Raw genomic sequence first — 20,052 nt, 5'->3', positions numbered from 1 at the left:
TCGATAAGTGATGAATTATGAAAAAAACAACTTCAAAGCACATGTAAATCACAGACCAGAGGGGCTTCATGGATCTGAAAAAATCTTTGAAAACACATATCAAACTACATCCACAACTGTTCTGTCCATATGGTCAGATCAAACCGCTTTAGGAAGTACTTTGTCACAAACAAATGTTCAAAATGCAAAGATATCCATTTGATAAAAAAACTTAAAAAAATAAAGACTACAGGCTTGAACCTACATTATCTTAACAAATCTTGCCATATGCATTTGACAGGTTGAAAACTTACACATTAAACTTCTTCCCCTCTGAAAGAAATCCTAGTGTATATAGAAAAGCACAACAGTGTACTGTTCTGTCCATATGGTCAGATTAAACTGCTTTTGGAAGTATTTTGTCACAAACAAATGTTCAAAATCCAAAGAAATCCATTTCTAGTGAGACCACATTCTGTAATAGTACTACTAATACCACATACATCATGTAATAGGCTCTGATACCTGCAAATGACTGTGTCAACCATCATGATGCATAACACTGTTTGACCATTCCCTGGCCATTCAAATGACAATTTGATTGACACTATCATTGAGTTGTTGTGTTTAACCATTAGAATACTGAAGTAGCCATAGTAGTTCTCTATTGGTTATGAGGTAAGCAGTAGGGAGAAGGTTAAATCTGCTGTGCTAGCAACACTGTAAGCCTGACACAAAGTCTGAAACTAATGTGCTTTTCCTTCAAACTCCCTTTAAGGTCATTGAATTCATACACTCCGCAGACAGAATCTGAAGCTAATGTGCTTTTCCTTCAAACCTCCTTTAATTCATGGTCAGATAAATATTGCATTGTGAGAACTGAACTTGAACCAAACATCAAGCTATTGTCAGAAGTGAGGTCAGCATACATTATTCTTTGAGAACATCCAATGACTTCACAAAAGCAAACTACTGAATTTTTATATTATTAAACCTTACACTGGCCTTCATTCGCAAACAAAGAAATAATCAAACAAGACCATACCATATCCAGGTCAAAAGATGCAAAGACCGGTCGTTCTGCTGCAATACCAAGGTCATATACCAGGGGTAAAAAATTCACCCTGAACTTGGTCTTTCCAACATCTACCCACATAACAAATATCATTGTAATCCACCCAGAGGTTCTTGAGTTATGATGACTACAAACGTCGGGAAACACACACACGCAGACAGACAGACACACACACAGACACACCCAAAACAATACCTCAATTTATGACAAATGCATAGAAAGAGATAGGAGAAAATATGTTGTATCTTACCTAAAGGAACGGACATCCTTGCAGCAAACGTACAGCTGAAAAAGGTCTCGGATCTCCACACTCTCTATCAGCATCAAGGGCACCTGTGTGTGCAACAAGGACACAATTTTACATGAAACAAACCTTGTGTCTTATTTCTTACAGTTCTAAAATGTTTGCACTACACATGTAAGTTCAAATGCATTAAACATGTGTACTGTCATTGCACTGGTGGCACGTAGAATGACTGGATTTCTGCTACAACAAAATACATAATCTATTCTAATCTCTATGTGAATTTTACTTGAACGCGACAAAGGACCAAAAAATGTAGCTTCAACTTCAAGCAAAATACATGTATCCAAAACATCTATGTCAAACCCCTAGATGATGGGGAAAAGACGCTAAACCACGGATAGTGAGTGAGTGAGTGACCTGCAGGGCTCGAAATAGTGGGTGCATAGTGTTTTTTATTATGCACTTTTATGCTCTCAGAATTGGAGCCATGCACCTAACTTATGACTGTGGTTGCACTGTACAATTGTACACAAGTATACAGCACATTCAAGTATCAGAAAAAAGCACAAAAAAACTTTGGTTGTATTACTTGTTTAGAAGTTTGAGCTAAAGAATTTGGGTTCATTTTACTTCATGTTGTGCGCCCAAGATTTTCTTCTGTGCACCTAAATTTAATAAATAGGTGCACTAGTGAACCTTTAAAAAAATGCATGTGTCATCCTGACTTACGTTAACGAAGGAGTCCTTGAAGCGCAGGAGGAGACGGAAGTTGGAGATGGCGATGATCCCGTCAGACGTGCGCCCCAGGTACTCCACGCTCTCTCCGCTCAGCTCGGGAAACGGCACTTGTAAGGAACCGTCCTCGCTGTTCAGGCTCTTCTTGGGGAACAGCTCGCTGGCCTGGACATGCACCAGACTCATCTGTTCCTCATCAGCCTGGAGGGAGGGAGAGAGTGCTTTCTGTAAGTCTGAGACAGGGCTGTGTACCTAATACTGTTAGTAGTACCTGTACGTGGAAGTTCTGCTGCAGTACCAAGGTCCCATACCAGGGGTCCAAAATTGACCTTGACCTTTGTCTTTCCAACACCTACCCATATACCAAATAACAATCCATCCAGAGGTTCTTGACTTATGCTGACTACAAAAGTTGGGAAACACACGTAGACACACTCAAAACAACATTTTTTATGGAGACAAACTGCTGTACCTATACCCATGATTTTTTGTTAGCTAGGTGCAAGCTGGTGCAATGGCCTAGGAGGTAGAGTGTTTGCTTTGCATTTGAAGGTCAGAGGTTCAAACTCTGGCTGGGTCACATTCAACAAGCCCTCTACTGTAGTGACCTGTGTGACCAAAGAGCTACAGAAATGTTTTGAAGTGTTTGAAGTCAGCATTTTTGTCAGGCAAATGAAGAAGCCTATCAACAATATCATACACAAATTGTTCTTGCACTGCTGAAAGGACATTTTGTACACCTACCTACATAGTTTTCAAACTTACTACATGGCCTTAATACCTTCAATCCATCTGCAAACTCTTAGCATGTAATTTATGATCATTTATATACGCCTGTTTACATAAATGTACACCTTGCAGGTGTGGAGACTGCAACAGTTATTGGACAGTTAACTACCTTTGCCAAAGAAGTTGAAAAAAAGCTGGGAAAATTGTATTGGTCAAAATTTTACTCTTGACAGAATGGCTACTACAGGTCATTGGACTACTTTAAGAGTGACCAAAGTCACACAAGGACACAGCAAACAAGAGTTCTACGACCTCATACCTTCGCGAAATGATTTTGACCTTTATGACTGACGTATTAGGAGTGTTTTTCATCAATCAAAAATCATACCAGTTGATCCTCCTCACCCAAATAACATAAGTTGTCCAAACCTCCTTGTTATGATTATGAGCTTAACAAAGAAGGTTATGCTAACATTTTTCATCAATAATGCAAATAAGCTCCTTATTAGCATAATTTGATTCAATGGTGTTCACATTCACACAACTTCTAAATGCAACAAGTATGAAATTGCCGTTATTTACTAGTATGGAATGATAGTAGTTTCTCATGAATTATGCAAATTAGGCCTACATTTGCATAATTTCTATCTATTGACATTCCTCTCTTCCTCAGTTACAAATGTCACATATTTGAATAGTCATATCATGGAACACAGCAGGTTTTTAAAATTGCCTCATTAATTATAATCTGATTTGCATAATTATCATCCAATCATACAAAGCATCACATAAGCTATCTACATACCAAAAATCATGACCATCCATCAAGCCCATCTCGAGTTATATTATTTTCTCATTGATTATGTAAATGAGGTTCTCATTTGCATAGCTGATATCTATTAATATTTCTCTCTTCCTCAGTTACATATGTCACATGTTTGCGAGTCCTATCATGGAAATTGATGAATGTATAAACTTTCCTCATTAATTATGCAAATTAGTTACTGATTTGCATAATAAGTATCCAATCATGTACATCATCGCTCAAGCTATGTACATGCAAAAAATCATGACCTTCCATCAAGCCCTTCTTGAGTTATTCCCTTTCAAAGTCTGAAGCAAAACCTACCCCTGCAGTTCCAAAAAAGTTGCTAGGGGGCCCAAGCCTATACCACTTACTCTCTGCCCAACGAGCTATCTACCACTTAAAAATCAGTTCCATAGCATGTCCACAACACGAGATATCATAACATGAAGTTCCGCTGCAGTACCGTAACAAGCCGATAGGGGGCCCAAAATCTAATCATTTTCAGGTTTCATCGAGACCTACCAACATACCAAATACCAAGACAATCCTTCCAAGAATTCTCGACTTATCGTGTTCACTAACAGACACACAGACATGCTCGGTATTCCCATGCTGTGGCACTGCATTAATGACTGTTCTTACTCATATAAGGCCGTGTATATCCAACTTTGGTCAAAATTTGTATGTTTCAGTCTTTTAATTGGTGTAAGGAGATATCTTTGTGGTTTGGTTTCACATGCTCCGAGTGGACTCTTCCAGGCTGGGAGTAGGTCAAAGTTGACGATTGTTTTCGTCTGTCAGCTGTTACGAGAGAACGAGCTGGTCAACTGTCTATTTTCTTTGCATGATTCTAAAGTAGACAGATGTGGCTTTCTGGTGCATAAGAATTTTTGGGGCTTGCAATTAAGGTGAATCCTTTTCTGAGCCCTTGTTTTAGTGCTTTAAAGCATTACTGCATGGGCAAGCCTATCTCTTGTATCTGCCCTACAGCTGGCTGATAGCCAATTTGTCCCTGGCAGCTGCAGTACATGTAACTGACAGTTTCCTGCCTGCCTCATGACCCCTCATGACCCCTCATGACCAACTTTGCCCCCAATCTACCCGTATCAATATCCCCGTCGCAACCAGAACGCATAGTAAAGCATACAATTGAACACATTTTTACACTTTTCTCGTTAATTATGCAAAACACTTCGCCCAAAATCTAATCATCTTGAGATTTGCCACATACACACCGACACACCAACTACGACAACAAACCATCCAGGCGTTCTCGACTTATTCTGTTCACTAACAGACACACAGACAAGCACCGTCGCATAACCTTCTCGACGAAACCATTCGTCGCGAAGGTAATAAGGCCACTTAAAAGGTAGGAAAACAACAGTGGTCTTCAACGTTTCACATCACAATGGGTTGTTTGCCAGCGACAGTTTTATCTTACGCTGTCCCCATTCTTGTGGTTGTTCCCTCCCCTATACATTTTCATGGTACATGAGTGTACTTCTTGGTCACACACACGCCCACTTCTTCACAACAATGCACACTCTGTTGGCGCAAGGACACACTGGACCTGTTTGGCTATGTATGGTGGCACAACGCCCAGTCACAAGACAAAACCGACTGGCTTAGCGCCAACCCTGCGTGTGAAGTTGTAATGTGGGGCAGGTCAAAAGTGCAGCAGACTGCTTGTGACAGGTTCCCGCCTGTGTAAACTTTGTCTGGGCATGTTTGGTAGGACTTTTACCTCAGCATCTTTTGGAAGGCACATGATGTTGAAAGTGAAACTTAACAATGGCAAGCATTCCATTTTGTATGAAAGTTAAAACACAATCAGTTTACACATTCAAAATGACATACAATAGACTATGTACTGCAAAGCATTTAGTACTGGAGGTAAGAATTATACAAAGGACATTTTTCAAGGCTGACATTTCGTCAGACAAAGTTTCAAAACTTTTGTTGTTTTAAGTTTATTGACGTAATGTAAGTTGACCTATAAATACTTCTTTGGTGCATAATTTTTGTGTGCTGCTAAGACCAGGTGTTTATACCAGGATTTGCGAATCAGGATTCACCTAGGCACGGGATTGATCCCAATTTGCAAATCCTGGTATGAACAGGTGCACCAAGCTGTGCACATACCCACCAAGCTGCCGAAGTATACATGTTGCAATATTGAAGAAGAAAAAGTCTAGCATGCAAAATCCTACAAAATATTAAAAGACCATGAACCAATGAGCTCACCATCATGAGGCTGGGATGAGTGACGTTTGCCACTGCAGGCAAAAGTCCTGACGCTTCCTTAACTGTTGATTTCTCTCCGTCACGCTGTGGTTCTCTACTTCAAGCTATTACTGGTTCACCTGTAAAACAAAGTATATCATATTTCTTAGATCCCAGTGGGCAGGAAATGTGCTACAAGCAGTTGAAGACCTTTGACACCAATTACAACGTGTACAGAGTATAATGTATGTACCATAATTTGCTGACCTAATAACCAAAAATTCCCCCCAGGGAATAATACCTGACCTGGATATTGGGGTTTTACCACAAATTCAAAGCATGGGTCCAACTCAAATATCAGTCAAATCTATTTTACACAACTGCATTGAAAATGTCTTTTTAGGTAAAGTTTTCTGTACTATAAGAACAGAAGTTCTACATCCACCTGAAAATGACATGGAAATCTTTCAACATAAGAGCAGTTCCATACATGACAATGTGCACAAGGTATGATACGAATGCCAACTACCTGTACTCTGCTACAACAAACATGACAAGTAAAATTAACATAAATCTGTCAATATTCAGCTCTTAGTAAGCAGCTTTATTATATATATCGATATGTCATGTGCTTTGATATTGTCTTGTGAATGAGCTCATATGTTTAGTCAGCAATAACGTTTGTAACTAAGCAAATATTTTCGCCATAGTCAACAACCAATAGGCCTTCAGCTCCTTTACAAGTATGGACTTGTAAACAAAGGCAGTCACAATAATCGTTACGGATATTTTCTTTTGTAAGCCACTTTATACTGTTAATGTAAGCAATGACTATTGAGTGTTATGCAATGTTATCTTAAGCTTCTAGATTTTAATTCTAGATTTACCTGACAAAAAATGAAAGTACAGCACATTCTAGTATGATTCTACCCTTTCCTAACTGTATATGGCACTGGTAGCAAATTGCAACTTCACTTATCTAGACCAGCGAACTTTAATCGACCAAACTGCTTTATCCTTGAAAAGGCAAGGCGTGTGAGCTAGAAATGCTGTAAGTAACTAGACTGAAGCTTCCTCTTAATCTTGTCAATCAATATGGTGAAAAATTCATAAGGAAGCTTTAAACATTGTTCGCCCAAGAAGAAGTGACGGCTATCGCACACTAGCTGTACCTGGTGCATGGTAATGATAGTGAGACATCACCATTTGCTCTGATATATTCATATAAGCCCTCAAACCCCAGACTGAGGAAGAAGCATGACACTTTTTGATTTAGCTATCGCTATTAGTAGTATTACTATTAGTATAATGTTTTACAGCCCTATCCGATAGGACAATACGCAGTTGTGTCCAGGCCCGGGTGTGAACACGGAAGTTGAACCAGATGTGGTGAGAGGCAGAGTGTGCAACCATTAGCTGCATCACGTGGACACCCATATTCATGTATGTAAAATCAAACCTCAGTATTCTATTTCCACCACAGTCACCACCTCCCCACCCTTTCAGCCTCTTAATGTTTCCTGCCAGGCAGAGCTTTATAATTTTTTCAAGTCTCCAGCCAAGGAAATGAAAAGGTTCCAACTTCACCTTTGCTCCTAGAGTGATTCTGGCTATCATTCATCTACCTTGTCTTAAAGCCAAGACTTCGAGGAGCCTTGGCACAAGACCCGAATCAGCAACTGATTTTAAGTAGAACCACGCATGAGGTGCAAGCAAGACTTGGCATGTAGAATTAAGGTACATGTCTGGCATAACAACCAGGGAAAAGAGATTGCATTCACTGATTAACCTTCCATCCCATCACAAGTTACACTTGAGTAGACTTGGAATATTCCCTTCAGGCGTCAAAGCCATTAGCTACATGCTTATGACTTTGAAGCCGCTGACACCACCTTTCTGGCAGAGGCTGTGATGTTCGCTGGGCGACCAAACATTTGAAAAATTTCACAGATAAGAAAACAAATTTTTACATCTAGAGTGTTTTGTTGTCTTTTAAGTCACACTTTTACATCTTGCATCATATTCCAGTTATAAAATCAAGGGTCACAAAATACATTTTTGGCCAACGGTCGCTCAGTGATTGGCATCTTGTGAAAAGGGGACCTAACTTTCATGGAACAAGAGAGGAGTAAAACTTGTATGAACTAAAAATTTTGTTCACTTTATCTATGTCAATAATCTTGCCCAGTTACAAAATTGTACACGTACATGCATGTACACCACTCTTTTGTAACAAGAACAACATTATCACAAATCTCTGCTGAGAAATCTTGTTTTAATTTCAGTTTGTCTGTAGTTTCATTCACATCAATACTAGCGATTTTTATCCGCTGCGGACCATCACCAACAAATTTGAGATTACTTATTGACTTATTTTTAATCTTCGTGCAATGGATTGCCAATACACAATACTGTAAATACTGAAATAATCGCGAGGGGTTTCTTTTAGGTTTTTTTTCAGTGACCTCTCCAAATGAATTTGTGACACTACAAATATATTGTATGCGTTTCTAATGTATCATTACTGTACTAAAGAATTAGTTGAATCATGAACTTGAAACACTGGTCAACTGAGCCCAACGCCCTGGTCAACTCGGTCAGGCTTAGGGTTAGTGTGGCTGAGTTGACCAGCTGGTTGTTGTTGGGCCCGTTTGATTAATCAGAAAGGGGCTTAAGGGCCGAAGTGTTATACATCGCTTGACCACAATTGAATTAGAGCAGTTAATAACATATTATCAATAACTTTATAACTTTATTGCAAGTTCATGCCCGAAGGCTAATTGCAGACAAACAAGTACATGGGAATACATGGGAATCAAAAATAGTTATCTAGACTACTGTCAAAGTTCTAAGTTAACTAAGGTTGACTATGGTTGGGTTTAACTTCTTTTTTGAAGGCAGTGGAAAATGAAGAGACCCACGTTTTTCATCGTAAGTGGGTTTGTTGATTTTAGTAGTGATATGGATTTTTGTAAGCTATTCAAAAGGTGAAAGCCAGGAGAATTAACGGAAGCAGTTTTATATAAATCGTTTCTTTCGGCCTCATATAGAGGGCATTGGCAAAGGAAATGTATTTCATTTTCCACTGCGTTCATTGTACAAAACTTACACATTCTCTCGTGAGCGGGCAGCTTTTTATATCTACCCTTTTCTATTTCTAGTGGATGTGCACTTATTCGTATCTTACACACAGCTGACCGTTGTTCAAAATCTTTGTTGGAAAGATATTTTTCCATTGAGTATTCTGTTTTAACATTCCTATAAAATCTTAACTTACTGTCATCGATAGATAATTTATAAAGAAAACTTTGAATGTAAATGTCGGTCAGCCTTTTTCTTAACAATGTACATATATGTTGTATGTCTAGATCGAGATTGTTGGCGTTCCAGATAAAGGAGTATCCGCTATTGTCAAGTACATCTTTCACATGTTGTAACCAGTTTTTCTTGTTGCTATTCACTTGGGAAGACTGTTGATACAATAGAGCATCTACTTGTAAAGGATGAGTCAAAGGATCGAGTTGTCTGAGGCGCAACCAATACTTAACTATGCGGATTGACACATCTAAATCTACCGGGAACACTCCAAGCTCTGCTTTACTTGCTATATTACTGGAATTTCGGTGCACTCCAAGAATATTTTTACAGAAACGGCTCTGCATAGTTTCATTTTCAATCGGACACCTGTCATTCAAATGGTCCTTGCCCCAAACTTCACTGCCATATAACATAATAGATTTAACACACACATCAAATATTCTTAACAGAGCCTTAGGGGACAGAGGTGAGCGAAAGAGCGGTTTGAGACTGAAAAGGGCTTTGCGTGCTTTTAAGGACAACTGTTTTTTTGCTAAGGAAAAAGTGCCTGATGAGGACAACAATAGTCCCAGATAACAATAAGAATTTGTTATTTCAATAGTATCTGAGCCAAAGGAAAATTTGACATTTTTTACTGATCGTCCAGATTTGTTGAAAATTACAACTTTAGTTTTCTTCATGTTTAATTGTAGTTTCCATTTTGTACAGAACATGTTCAGTCTGTCCAAGGCATGTTGTAATCCTTTTTCCGACTCTGAAAATATCACGACATCATCAGCATATAATAAACAAGGAACAAGTAGATTGTGTAGAGTGGGGGGTTCACAGTCGGGATTATCTAATTCTTTGACTAAATCATTTATGAATAAGTTAAAAAGTGTGGGAGAGAGGTTACACCCCTGTCTCACGCCTCTATCAGTAATGAATAATGGTGTAAGACCCGCAGAGGTTTTGACGCAGGTCTTTGGATTAGAATACATTGATGTAAGTAAACTATAGAATTTACCACCTATTCCCGAACTTCGTAATTTGTAACGGAGTCCCTCTCTCCACACACAGTCAAATGCTTTTCTAAAATCTACAAAACATGCATATAAACGTTTGTTAGTATTGGTGTGTTTAGATATTAACGAGTCAATGACAAACAGATTATCGCTTGTCTTAAAGTTTTTCCTGAAACCTGACTGATTTGGGGAGATAATGGAATGTTCGTCTAAATAGTTAGTGAGGCGTGTGTTCAGAATTGTTGTGAATAACTTGGCAAGACAACTAGTGACAGAGATCCCCCTATAGTTGTTAGGGTCGTCTTTGGAGCCGCCTTTGTGTATGGGGACAATATGACTTTCACACCATTTTTGCGGAAAGTGGCCTGATGACAGGATTAAATTGAATAATTTGGCCAACGGATTTATAAGGATATGGGCAGCACTTTGCAACATTTCATTAAGTATTAAGTCGTTTCCAGAGGCTTTACTGTTCTTTAATTTGGAGATTGCTAGTCGGATTTCGTTTTGATTTATCCCTGTGTCTAAGGGATTATACGTTTCCAAATCACTCTCTAGTTTCAGTAATTCCGTTTTGATCTGGCAGTGTAAAGTGTTATCGATTTCTGTTTCGGACTTGTCAGAGTTGAATTCGAAGGTTTTTCCATACAAATTTTCAAAGTGCGTGTGAAGGGCTTGTTTGTCAATTGTTTCTTGTAAGGCGTTGTGATCATTTGATTTAAACAGTTTAATTAGATCCCAAAACGCTGACGGGTTGTTCAACTTGTTGGCCGAATGAGAGTCAAGTTGTTGGAGAATGTTGTCTTTGTGATCTTTTTTCGTTTTCCGAATCAGTCTAATATATTCTTTCTTCCTTTTAAAATACTGGCCCCTGATAAAGGGGTGCCGTGGATTTTTTGAAAGCAATTTGCCCAGATTATTTAAATTTCGTCGGGCTGCTGCACACGTCTCTGTGAACCAGTTTTTCTTAGTTTTGCGTTTGTTTTGAGTTTGTCTTCCTTTCTTTGTACAGCGTAGTCTAAGCGATTTTTTACCGGCTTCTTGAAGTGGCAATACAAGGTCATCGAGTGCGCTTTCAATTGAGCACGGCGTTAATTCGTAATTCTTATTGAGGAATTTATCTAAATCGGAAGAGAATTCTTGTTTGCTGACTATTTCCATAACCGTTTGCAAGTTCGCAAGAAAATGCAGGGCACAATATATCTAAGAGATGTGGACATTGCCACAGAGCCGACATAAATACAATTCAATATCCTCAAGGTAATTACAGATGCATGTGTACACACATGTGCTGGCTACAGAGCTGACTACTTGCAGACAACAAGGGCGCACAATTGTTTCCGATAATCTTTCTTCTACATTTACTCACCTGGCTAATATACTATTAGTCAAATTCATACATGTTCATCATATAAAATCAAAATGTCTTTGAATATGAATCTGTTCTCTTCATACATTAAGATGCTGTAGGTTGATCCCACAAACTTAATTACAAAACTATATCTACCGCATTACAAAACAGATTAAAGCGGTAAAATGCAACTTAACAGCTGTAAATAGGGCACATCAAATAATCAATCTATAAAGTTCCCCCACTGCAGGCATGGACCCATATGCATGTTACATGTATAGATTTCAACTTGATTTATGGCTCTTTCAACCAAACCTTCATGCATTAAGACATCATGACCACCCATATATTATAAAGGCCATGTACAGACAGCAGCCACATAAAGAACAACAACTTAATCAGATAAGCTCGAGCATAAACCTTACTGTATAAATCGCCGTCAGGAGAAATTATTGTGCAAGAACAAACTTTAAGGTTGTTCAGAAGGTGGGAAATATCATTAATACTTCACATGATACCATACATGTATGTGACCTTTGTAAATGGGACAAAGTCAAAGGGTACATGTACCTTCACCATTAGTTGACGCTGGAATATTCCAAATCCTACGCCGCCATGCATGTTACTGGTGCAGGGCTGGGTCACGCCTACCTGACAGTAGGGGTGAAACGTGCCCTGCATGTTTAATGAAGCCGTGCTTGCATACGTGGCTGACCTTGTGCTGGTGGATATGGTGTAAAGGGGGCGTGCCCCTGGGAAGGTAGAGGGCCTCAAAAATATACCGTACACACCCCCTTTTCCTCAACAGCAGCATATATTGTATAGTTTTAGTCCACATCTACCTACATTGCTTCTGCATTTCTATATCTATACAGTTCTATGTTTCAGCAATCATACATTTTTGTTCTACTAACGTCACTTGCATTACTTTTTTTTAGTGAGTTTCGAAATCACCAAATACAATTCAAAAGGTCATGTAATTATGAACCATAGCAAAGACCTTTAGAATTAGAATATATTGTTTGCCCTTAAATATGGAATGTTGACCTTGTGCTTCAAAGAGTAGTGACCTTGCCTTCAATGATTTCAATTTCATGCTCAAGGGTAGGAAGGATAGTGGGAGGGGCTATCGGCAACCTGGAAAAGATTGCATCAGGGACATCTGGATGTGAGGAATTAGACATATTTTTGGTAAATAAGATCATCCCATGAACAGTGAGACTAGAAAAGAATTTTTTGCCAACGTTCTCAACAGCTTCCTACCTGTGACCACGCACTGTTCTTCTGTATTCCACCACAAAGTGTCAACGAATTACAAACCCTGGGTAAGTTTGAACCCCATTTGAATAGTTGCACACAAAAACTATGAGTACACAACATGAAATAAAGTACAATGTCAGTAAAACCTAATTACAAACATTATTTCGTCTCTTCAGAGCTTCAGTATGAAATACTACAGCTAAGTTCAAAATTCTAAACATGTAATTCAACAAAGGTTTTATAATTTTTTCTGTAAATGTGAAAAATACTAGTGTACACTACAGATGTAAGTAACACTACACAAATATCTAGGTGCACCGTGGCACTGTCAAAAATTAAGTTGACAGGATGTGCATAAGTGCATATGCACCCAGTATTTCAAGCACTGTACATGTCCCATACCCGGGGCAGACATATCCGTCATGTTCACTCTGCAGGGTGCCCAATCTCAGGTAAATTGGACAGCAGAAATATTGCCGGTGTGAAAAGGCCATTGCTTCGGGCTTATTACAAAGGCATGCAAATGGAAGCATGACCACTGCTACAATATTCTTCCCCAGGCATTCATGATTTTTTATCTGGTCTGGTATAAATAATGATAAATCTTTATGGCTCAGCTATTTCTTAAGGCAATATTTTCATTAAGGTTATAAAGGTATTCCTTGTTTTAGCACTGCTATAACTTTTCCTTCAAGTACTTGAGTATCAGAATAATCATTTAAACACTTTAATTTCGAACAAAAAAAGAGCAGCACACAGATTGTCACAGAATACCCTTTTGAAAATTTGACAGACCCAGCCTTGGCAACACGTGTTACTGACAACAAATACCATCTAGACCATACATAACCATAAGTCAATACTAATATGTGGAAGCAAAAATACCAACAGAGACGTGATGGTACATCTTCAACTTCAAGGTTACAAACTGACAGGGATAGTGTCACAGAAGTTCAACATCCAGTCTTAAAATGGAACAAGTGCACTGACCCCGAGTGGCATGGGCTCCAGCTGTGGTGGTAACCTAGAGCTAGACTTGCCAGTTGGCACAAGTACAGTGTACATCAAACTACCTCATGCAAATATCATGTACATGTACCTCTGCAGCCATTGAATACCCAAATGGAATACAAAAATGGATGAGTTTTCCCAGTAAAACTGACCCTTTTTTCAACAAAACTCAACAACAGAAGTTCATTAAAAAATATACACATGTTTGAGTATTGGAATTCTTATCTTCTGAAAAATCTACGTATGACTTGCACACAACCTGCCAGCCAATATTGACTTGAACCACTAGAGTACATGAAACTGCATATGCTTTATTGCTACCAATTGTGACCAATTAACAAATTTATTAAGTCACATGAGACTAGAACAAAAGAGAAGATTAACCGATGATACTGGTACTTGTTTCTGGGATTCATAAAGTTAGTCCATAAACTTAATAGTCTTGACTTCAAAGCTGTCCAAGAAGGATATATGATACTAGACTGTCTAGAAGTGTACTGGTACCATGAGTGGCTGAGACGATATGTGAACATTCTTTTTACTCCCCAAGCCAAAGTATAATCAATTTTTAAAGTTGGCTACAGCTTGAATATGATTTTATGATGGCCGTAAACATAACAATATACCGTGGGACAGAGATCAAAGTCTGAAACACATTCCTCTGAACACTAGGTAAACGCAAAGGCAGGCGTAGGAGGAAAATAAACAAACCAGCTTCGTCTGGTCTGTTGATCTTTTTTAAAGGGACACAATCCCAACGGACATGCAGGTTGTCTTCTCCGGTGTACAATTCTGAGGCTTATAAAATCCACCTGATCAGAATTACAGCATGCTGTACAAATGTATGATGTTACTATACATTTCAAATTTTGTAGGCATGGCCAGTGGGGTATAAAATGCTTTGGTCACCCTCAGTTAACTTTGGAGAGATACTAGTACTAATGCCTCTGTACATGATCTAAATCTTCACATTATCATTGATAATGTGCATGCCTAGAAAAACCTTTTGCCCATTGTCGCTACATATGCTTGCATGCCCTTGAGACAGATCTCAATACATATACGTGATACCAGTGGTATCCAGTCTAGCAGGCATGCACCAAAAAATATACCTACATGTATAACTATAAGGTAATTTAATAAACGAAATGTTTTGTTCTTCGTGACTTCGTATCACTTTGTACCTGGCAAGCAAGAATTCTGTGGCAGGGTAAATAGTTTCTGGGGCAGAGGTCAAGTTTTAAAGTCTCTGGCAGTGGCATCGACCCACTTTCAGACTCAGTCAGTATCACATTTCAGTATTAGAATGCCAGCAATGCAAGGCTAGCACTGATACATGTGTATGCATTTAGGAGTTGCACTTTTCCTTGAGATGAGGCATACCACAAAATGTCATAGAACTTAGTAGAAGTTATATCCTATGAAAAATGGAGGTATAGGTTTTTCTATTGCAATCTTTTGCTATATGTAATTCACTAAATGTGACCTTCAGCGCTGTGCAACCTTGTGAAAAGATCAAGGCTCTAGAAATCACATTTAGTAAAGATGGAGGCCAGCCCCAAAACCAGCTGTTCAGTTTAACCTTCTGCTGGCTGCCTGATGCTGTAATCCAAACAAATTTGGTGCCACAAGGCTACTTCAGCAGGAAGAAGGTCAAGTTGATTCAAACTATCTCTCTCTTGCCCTTGAGAAAATTTGAGACAAACTTCAGCTTAACACTTGGCTGGATTTCAGAATCAATTTAGCCAGCTGTTAGAAAATAGGACAGCTAAATACGTAACATGATCTTCTCTTCCAAGACCTGCTTAGGAGATTAACACTAGTTCTATCACTTGAAACCAATATAGTGTACTGTACAGTAGTTAGTTCTACTCAGATTTCAGGGAGAGGACCACACATTGATCACCAACCCACATACCCGTGCAGCTGTCATCCAAAAGGTGTCCTGTCCAAGAAAAACATGCTTGGAATTTGGATGGCCACTTTGAAATCAATAAGATTGGTGGAAGATACACAACTGCACAAATGAGTATGTCAATTTTGTTCATCTTTCATTGTGTATTGAACAGAGATTGTAAAATTGTAAATATTTTCCCTTCTAAGTTTTAGTTTCATTTTCTTACACATGTTCAGGTGAGCCGATGAGACTGTTTTTTTCTGTTGTTTAGAGGAGTGGGAAAGATTATCTAGACCAGGGCTGTCTCCAGGGCTGCCCCTCCGTCCCAGGACCAAATTTTTTTTCTTGGGACACCCCCTGAACAGAAAAAAATTTCACCCCATGCGTCCAAAAAAATCTGAATAGATGAATATATATGTTCATAAGTTTATCTGAGAAATTTAGGAATGAAAACAAGATGGGCTCACAAACAATGACTGAATGAATGAGTGGGTGAGTGAGTGAGTGGGACTGAAAAAATTTAAAGCTAGAGACACCTGTGATCGAGCCAATGCATCTACAAAACATCCCACATCCCAGATAGGGAAATTCCATAAGTAACATGGAGCAGTGATTGACAGTTTTAATAATATTTCATATAAAAAAAATAGCATCCAGGGCTCGAAATTCAGTTTTGGGATCAGGTGCACTGGTGCACCCAACCTAAAAAATTGGGTGCACCAAAAAAATTTTGGGTGCACCACATAAAATAAAGTAGCATGTAACATATATTGTAAGCATAAACCTTACTGTTCCTCTTCTGAGCTTGTATCTGAAAGGGGAGCTTGGTGACGACGCTTTCATATTTTACTTGCAAAGTCAAAAACAGTAATAACCATAAAAATAAAGTAAAAATAAAAATAATTCGAATGAAAAGTGTATTTATTAATCATCAATCAATCAATCAAACAAACTATTTTTTTAATATGTGTACAAAATTACTGTGGTGCATTCATTTTCTCGATAGAATTTCAATAAGACTAATTAGTGACGTATAAGGGTCCCAGCGTGTTATAAACATCGACCTCGGTGAAGAAAAAAATCAACGCCACGGAAGAAATAAAGGAAAGCATTACTAGTATATTTAAAAGCCTTGGTCTTTTAGCAGTCTCTTCTGACATTAAAAAAAGCCTCATGCACGCAGTTTTGAAGCTTTCAAAATAGAAATTAACTCAAATTCTAACACACAACAAATCTTAAACAAGTACTACAACAAAGATCTTATTATTTTCTTACACTCAGATGTCAAGAATATGCTGTCTACTAGTGTGCAGTGATACCTTTACACATTAAACTGTACGAAAATATTTGGGTGCACCAGTGCACCCACATTAAAAAATTAGGTGCACAGCTCCAAATCTGGGTGCACTGGGTTCACATGCACCCAGTATTTCGAGCCCTGGCATCTAAGCTAGTACTCGAGACAAGATGACTAACCATCAAAACATAGGGAAACCTGTCTTCTCTTAATTAACAAAAACATCCCACATCCCACATGGGGAAATTCCATGAGTCCCTTGGATGTATTGTTGGTTGCCAGGCATGGTAGTTACTTCCTGTTACTGTAAACGCAGAAATGTTCGCGGTACCACCGCGAACACTCCATTTTCACCTTTGATAGCGCGAAATAAAAACCACCCAAACTTAAATGCACTTACAGTAACCTTGGAATATTATCGGAATATAGTATACCTGCATAAAATATTGTAAATGCCTTCATGTTCACAGTAATGTATTAATTTTGCAGTAAGGAGAATATTGAGCGTCCGTGGTGGTTTCAAGTTCGCGATAGTCATATACCGTACTGTACGCTACAGTTTGTAATGGAAACACCAGTGGTTCACCTCAAAAACCAAGGAACATAACACCGCCACGAAAATTTAAAGAACTACACTAGTCTACAGTAGTTGGCAAACTGCCACACTTGATCTTCTGTAGGTGGTAGTAATGGAAAACACCTGTATGTGAAGCTCACATGATCACTTCACTGGGAAAATCCAGGTGTAAGGGAAACTCCAAAAATCATGATGATGTCATCCGTTTCAGTTTCACTCATTGCCATTGCTTTCAGCACTAACATATGTATGTATATAAAACATAGGCCTTGTCTTAGTTTCCAATGGTCCAAGTTATACATGTAGGTATAAAAGAAACATGTAACAAACACACAGCTCCACATCACATGGAGTTTGTAGGTTATTTTGGAGCATCATCAGAATGCCATCTACCACAATATCATAATCATATGATCTCAAAACAACAACTGACCTAAAATAAAAACAAAATACAATTGCACAAACTTTTTCCTGCATTCTAATATCTCTATCGGGTTTGATGTTGTCATGAATAAGATTTCTTTGACAGATAACTGTTTTTCATCTCAAAGATAAGATCTTCTTCTAGAAAGTTCTCAGAAAATTCAAAATTTGTAGGTTACAACATTATATAATGGCAAAATTCGTTAACAGCGTCACAAGAAATTAGTTTAGTATATGTAAAATATAATGAGATGACAGATCTTTGCCAATAGATAAGACATGTCTCTCTTAAGTGTATTAAGACATTTTGATATGGTGACGCTTCCGACACATTTAAGCACCTGTAAAGTGGAAATTGTCATGTCACATCTTCCATCAGTATCACCGTGCTCCACATGGAACTAATTTATGCGTTGAAGTCTGCATTTTCACAGACGGTAGCCAGTCCCTTGGGTATTGTAAATGCATAGTAAACTAAATGAAGGACCAAGAACTGGGTGATTTTTCACATGTAGAAGATTTGAATCTTTAAGAGGGAGTTCTGTTATGATGATGCAACATTTGTTTTGGTAGCAAAAATGTTAGAATCGTGCTTGTAAACACAACAATCTCAAGCTCCGCTGGACACTTTATACACGCCGTAAATTGCATATTTTACGATATTATTAACATCAGAACTAGACTTTTGTTAGCCCTGATAAAGGGTACTCCAATGATTTCTAGATCTGTCAAAGGGCGGGGAAAACTGATCAGCTGGAATTGAAGTATCAAATTTTCGCTCTAGGTCAAATTATTTTGACAACTTGCTCGACACGGAAAAATTAAATCTCTCACCTTGTTTTCCTCAGAAAACGCCTCAGATTGATGCACCTTCACCAAAAGGAATCGATGAAAGATTGGCCATCGTCTCAAGTCTCCAAAGGCTGCCCAAGCGCCGGATTTTTGGCAATTTTCGGCACTTCCCTGTGGAGAGAGTACAGAAAATGGCGGTCGTCTGGCAGGGGAGGGGACGGCAACAACTGATGATGTCATGAGTTCTGTCAGGTGATTTCCCGACATGCAACACTAATTACGCGTGGCGGGAAATTTGAACACATGTTTTAAAGCACAAGCGGTGCTCATAGAAATCTATTAGCCTCTACCAGGCTTCCGTCCTATCGCTGGGAAAATAGTAGAAATCAGCCGAAGTACTCCGCTATACAGGGTAGGTCCGCTATTCAGTAAAGTTCCATTTCGATGTACTTTACTGTATAGCGGACCTACCCTGTATAGCGGATATAGGAGTACCTCGGCTGATTTCTACTATTTTCCCAGCGATAGGACGGAAGCCTGGGAGAGGCTAGAAATCTATATCTACTCTTTATTAATATCATATGTACCTGTTTATATACCAAAGGTTGTCACACCTTTGAAAAGAAATACGTGAACCTGTAGCATGGCTAATTCTTTACATTAGCAACGAAGGTCCATATTTATAGAATCGAAGGTAGTGATAACGTTACAAGCACTTCGAAGAAAAATAAAGGCTTTGACTGACTTGACTTGACTTTTAAACGGGTCTGTGTGCCTTTTCCATTATGCGTGACGTGACATGGCGTAGGGGGCTATTTCAATTCTCTGTTAATTGTAGCCGACTCGCTCTAATTCAACGTTAAGTGTTGTCGGTAAATTATTCATGAAGCGTAAATGGTTTACTTCAATCTATGTAACACGTTGTTTGCTATGCAGAATTCATCGTTAAGCTTTACTACTAGTAAATTCTTCTTATGGCATATTCAAACACCAGAATTCCCCAAAAGTCACAACGAAACGTTGGCGGGTTATGTCGCTGCAACTGAGATACCCAAATCTAGCACAGTCCCTCCATGCAGACCCTCATCTAACATTGTGAACTAGCACTGCAAGGAAAAAGGGTTGCGTTTCCCCGGTTACCCGGCCGACCTGCCGACCCTTGTTTTTTGGGTCTAGGGCTGGCAAGGTACATAAAACAGTTTCGCAGTAACATCTGAATGAGTGAGTGAGTGAGTGAGTGAGTGAGTGAGTGAGTGAGTGAGTGAGTGAGTGAGTGTGTGTGAGTGAGTGAGTGAGTGAGTGAGTGAGTGAGTGAGTGAGTGA

General features: G+C 38.8%; 1 protein-coding gene across 3 annotated transcripts in view; it reads right to left on the bottom strand.

The window, feature by feature from the left end:
• The window catches only part of LOC136439838 (myotubularin-related protein 3-like), a 41,063-nt gene extending 22,091 nt beyond the window's left edge, over nucleotides 1-18,972 (bottom strand). For 2 of the 3 annotated variants that reach the window (XM_066435471.1, XM_066435486.1), the window contains exons 1-4: nucleotides 18,772-18,972; nucleotides 5,821-5,939; nucleotides 2,031-2,237; nucleotides 1,305-1,387 (exon numbers count right to left, since the gene is read on the bottom strand). In XM_066435471.1, coding sequence (XP_066291568.1) covers nucleotides 1,305-1,387; nucleotides 2,031-2,237; nucleotides 5,821-5,826 — 296 coding nt within the window. In that variant the 5' untranslated portion in view covers nucleotides 5,827-5,939; nucleotides 18,772-18,972. Of the gene's footprint in view, nucleotides 1-1,304; nucleotides 1,388-2,030; nucleotides 2,238-5,820; nucleotides 5,940-12,042; nucleotides 12,068-18,771 lie in introns of those variants that run through there. The other variant, XM_066435479.1, reaches the window with a different exon arrangement.
• Between the last annotated feature and the right edge of the window lie 1,080 nt (nucleotides 18,973-20,052).

The sequence above is a fragment of the Branchiostoma lanceolatum genome, chromosome 1 (genome assembly GCF_035083965.1).
Source record: "Branchiostoma lanceolatum isolate klBraLanc5 chromosome 1, klBraLanc5.hap2, whole genome shotgun sequence".
NCBI lineage: Eukaryota > Metazoa > Chordata > Leptocardii > Amphioxiformes > Branchiostomatidae > Branchiostoma > Branchiostoma lanceolatum.
Note: the sequence above shows the minus strand (reverse complement) of the source record. Positions and strands in the feature narration are given on the sequence as shown.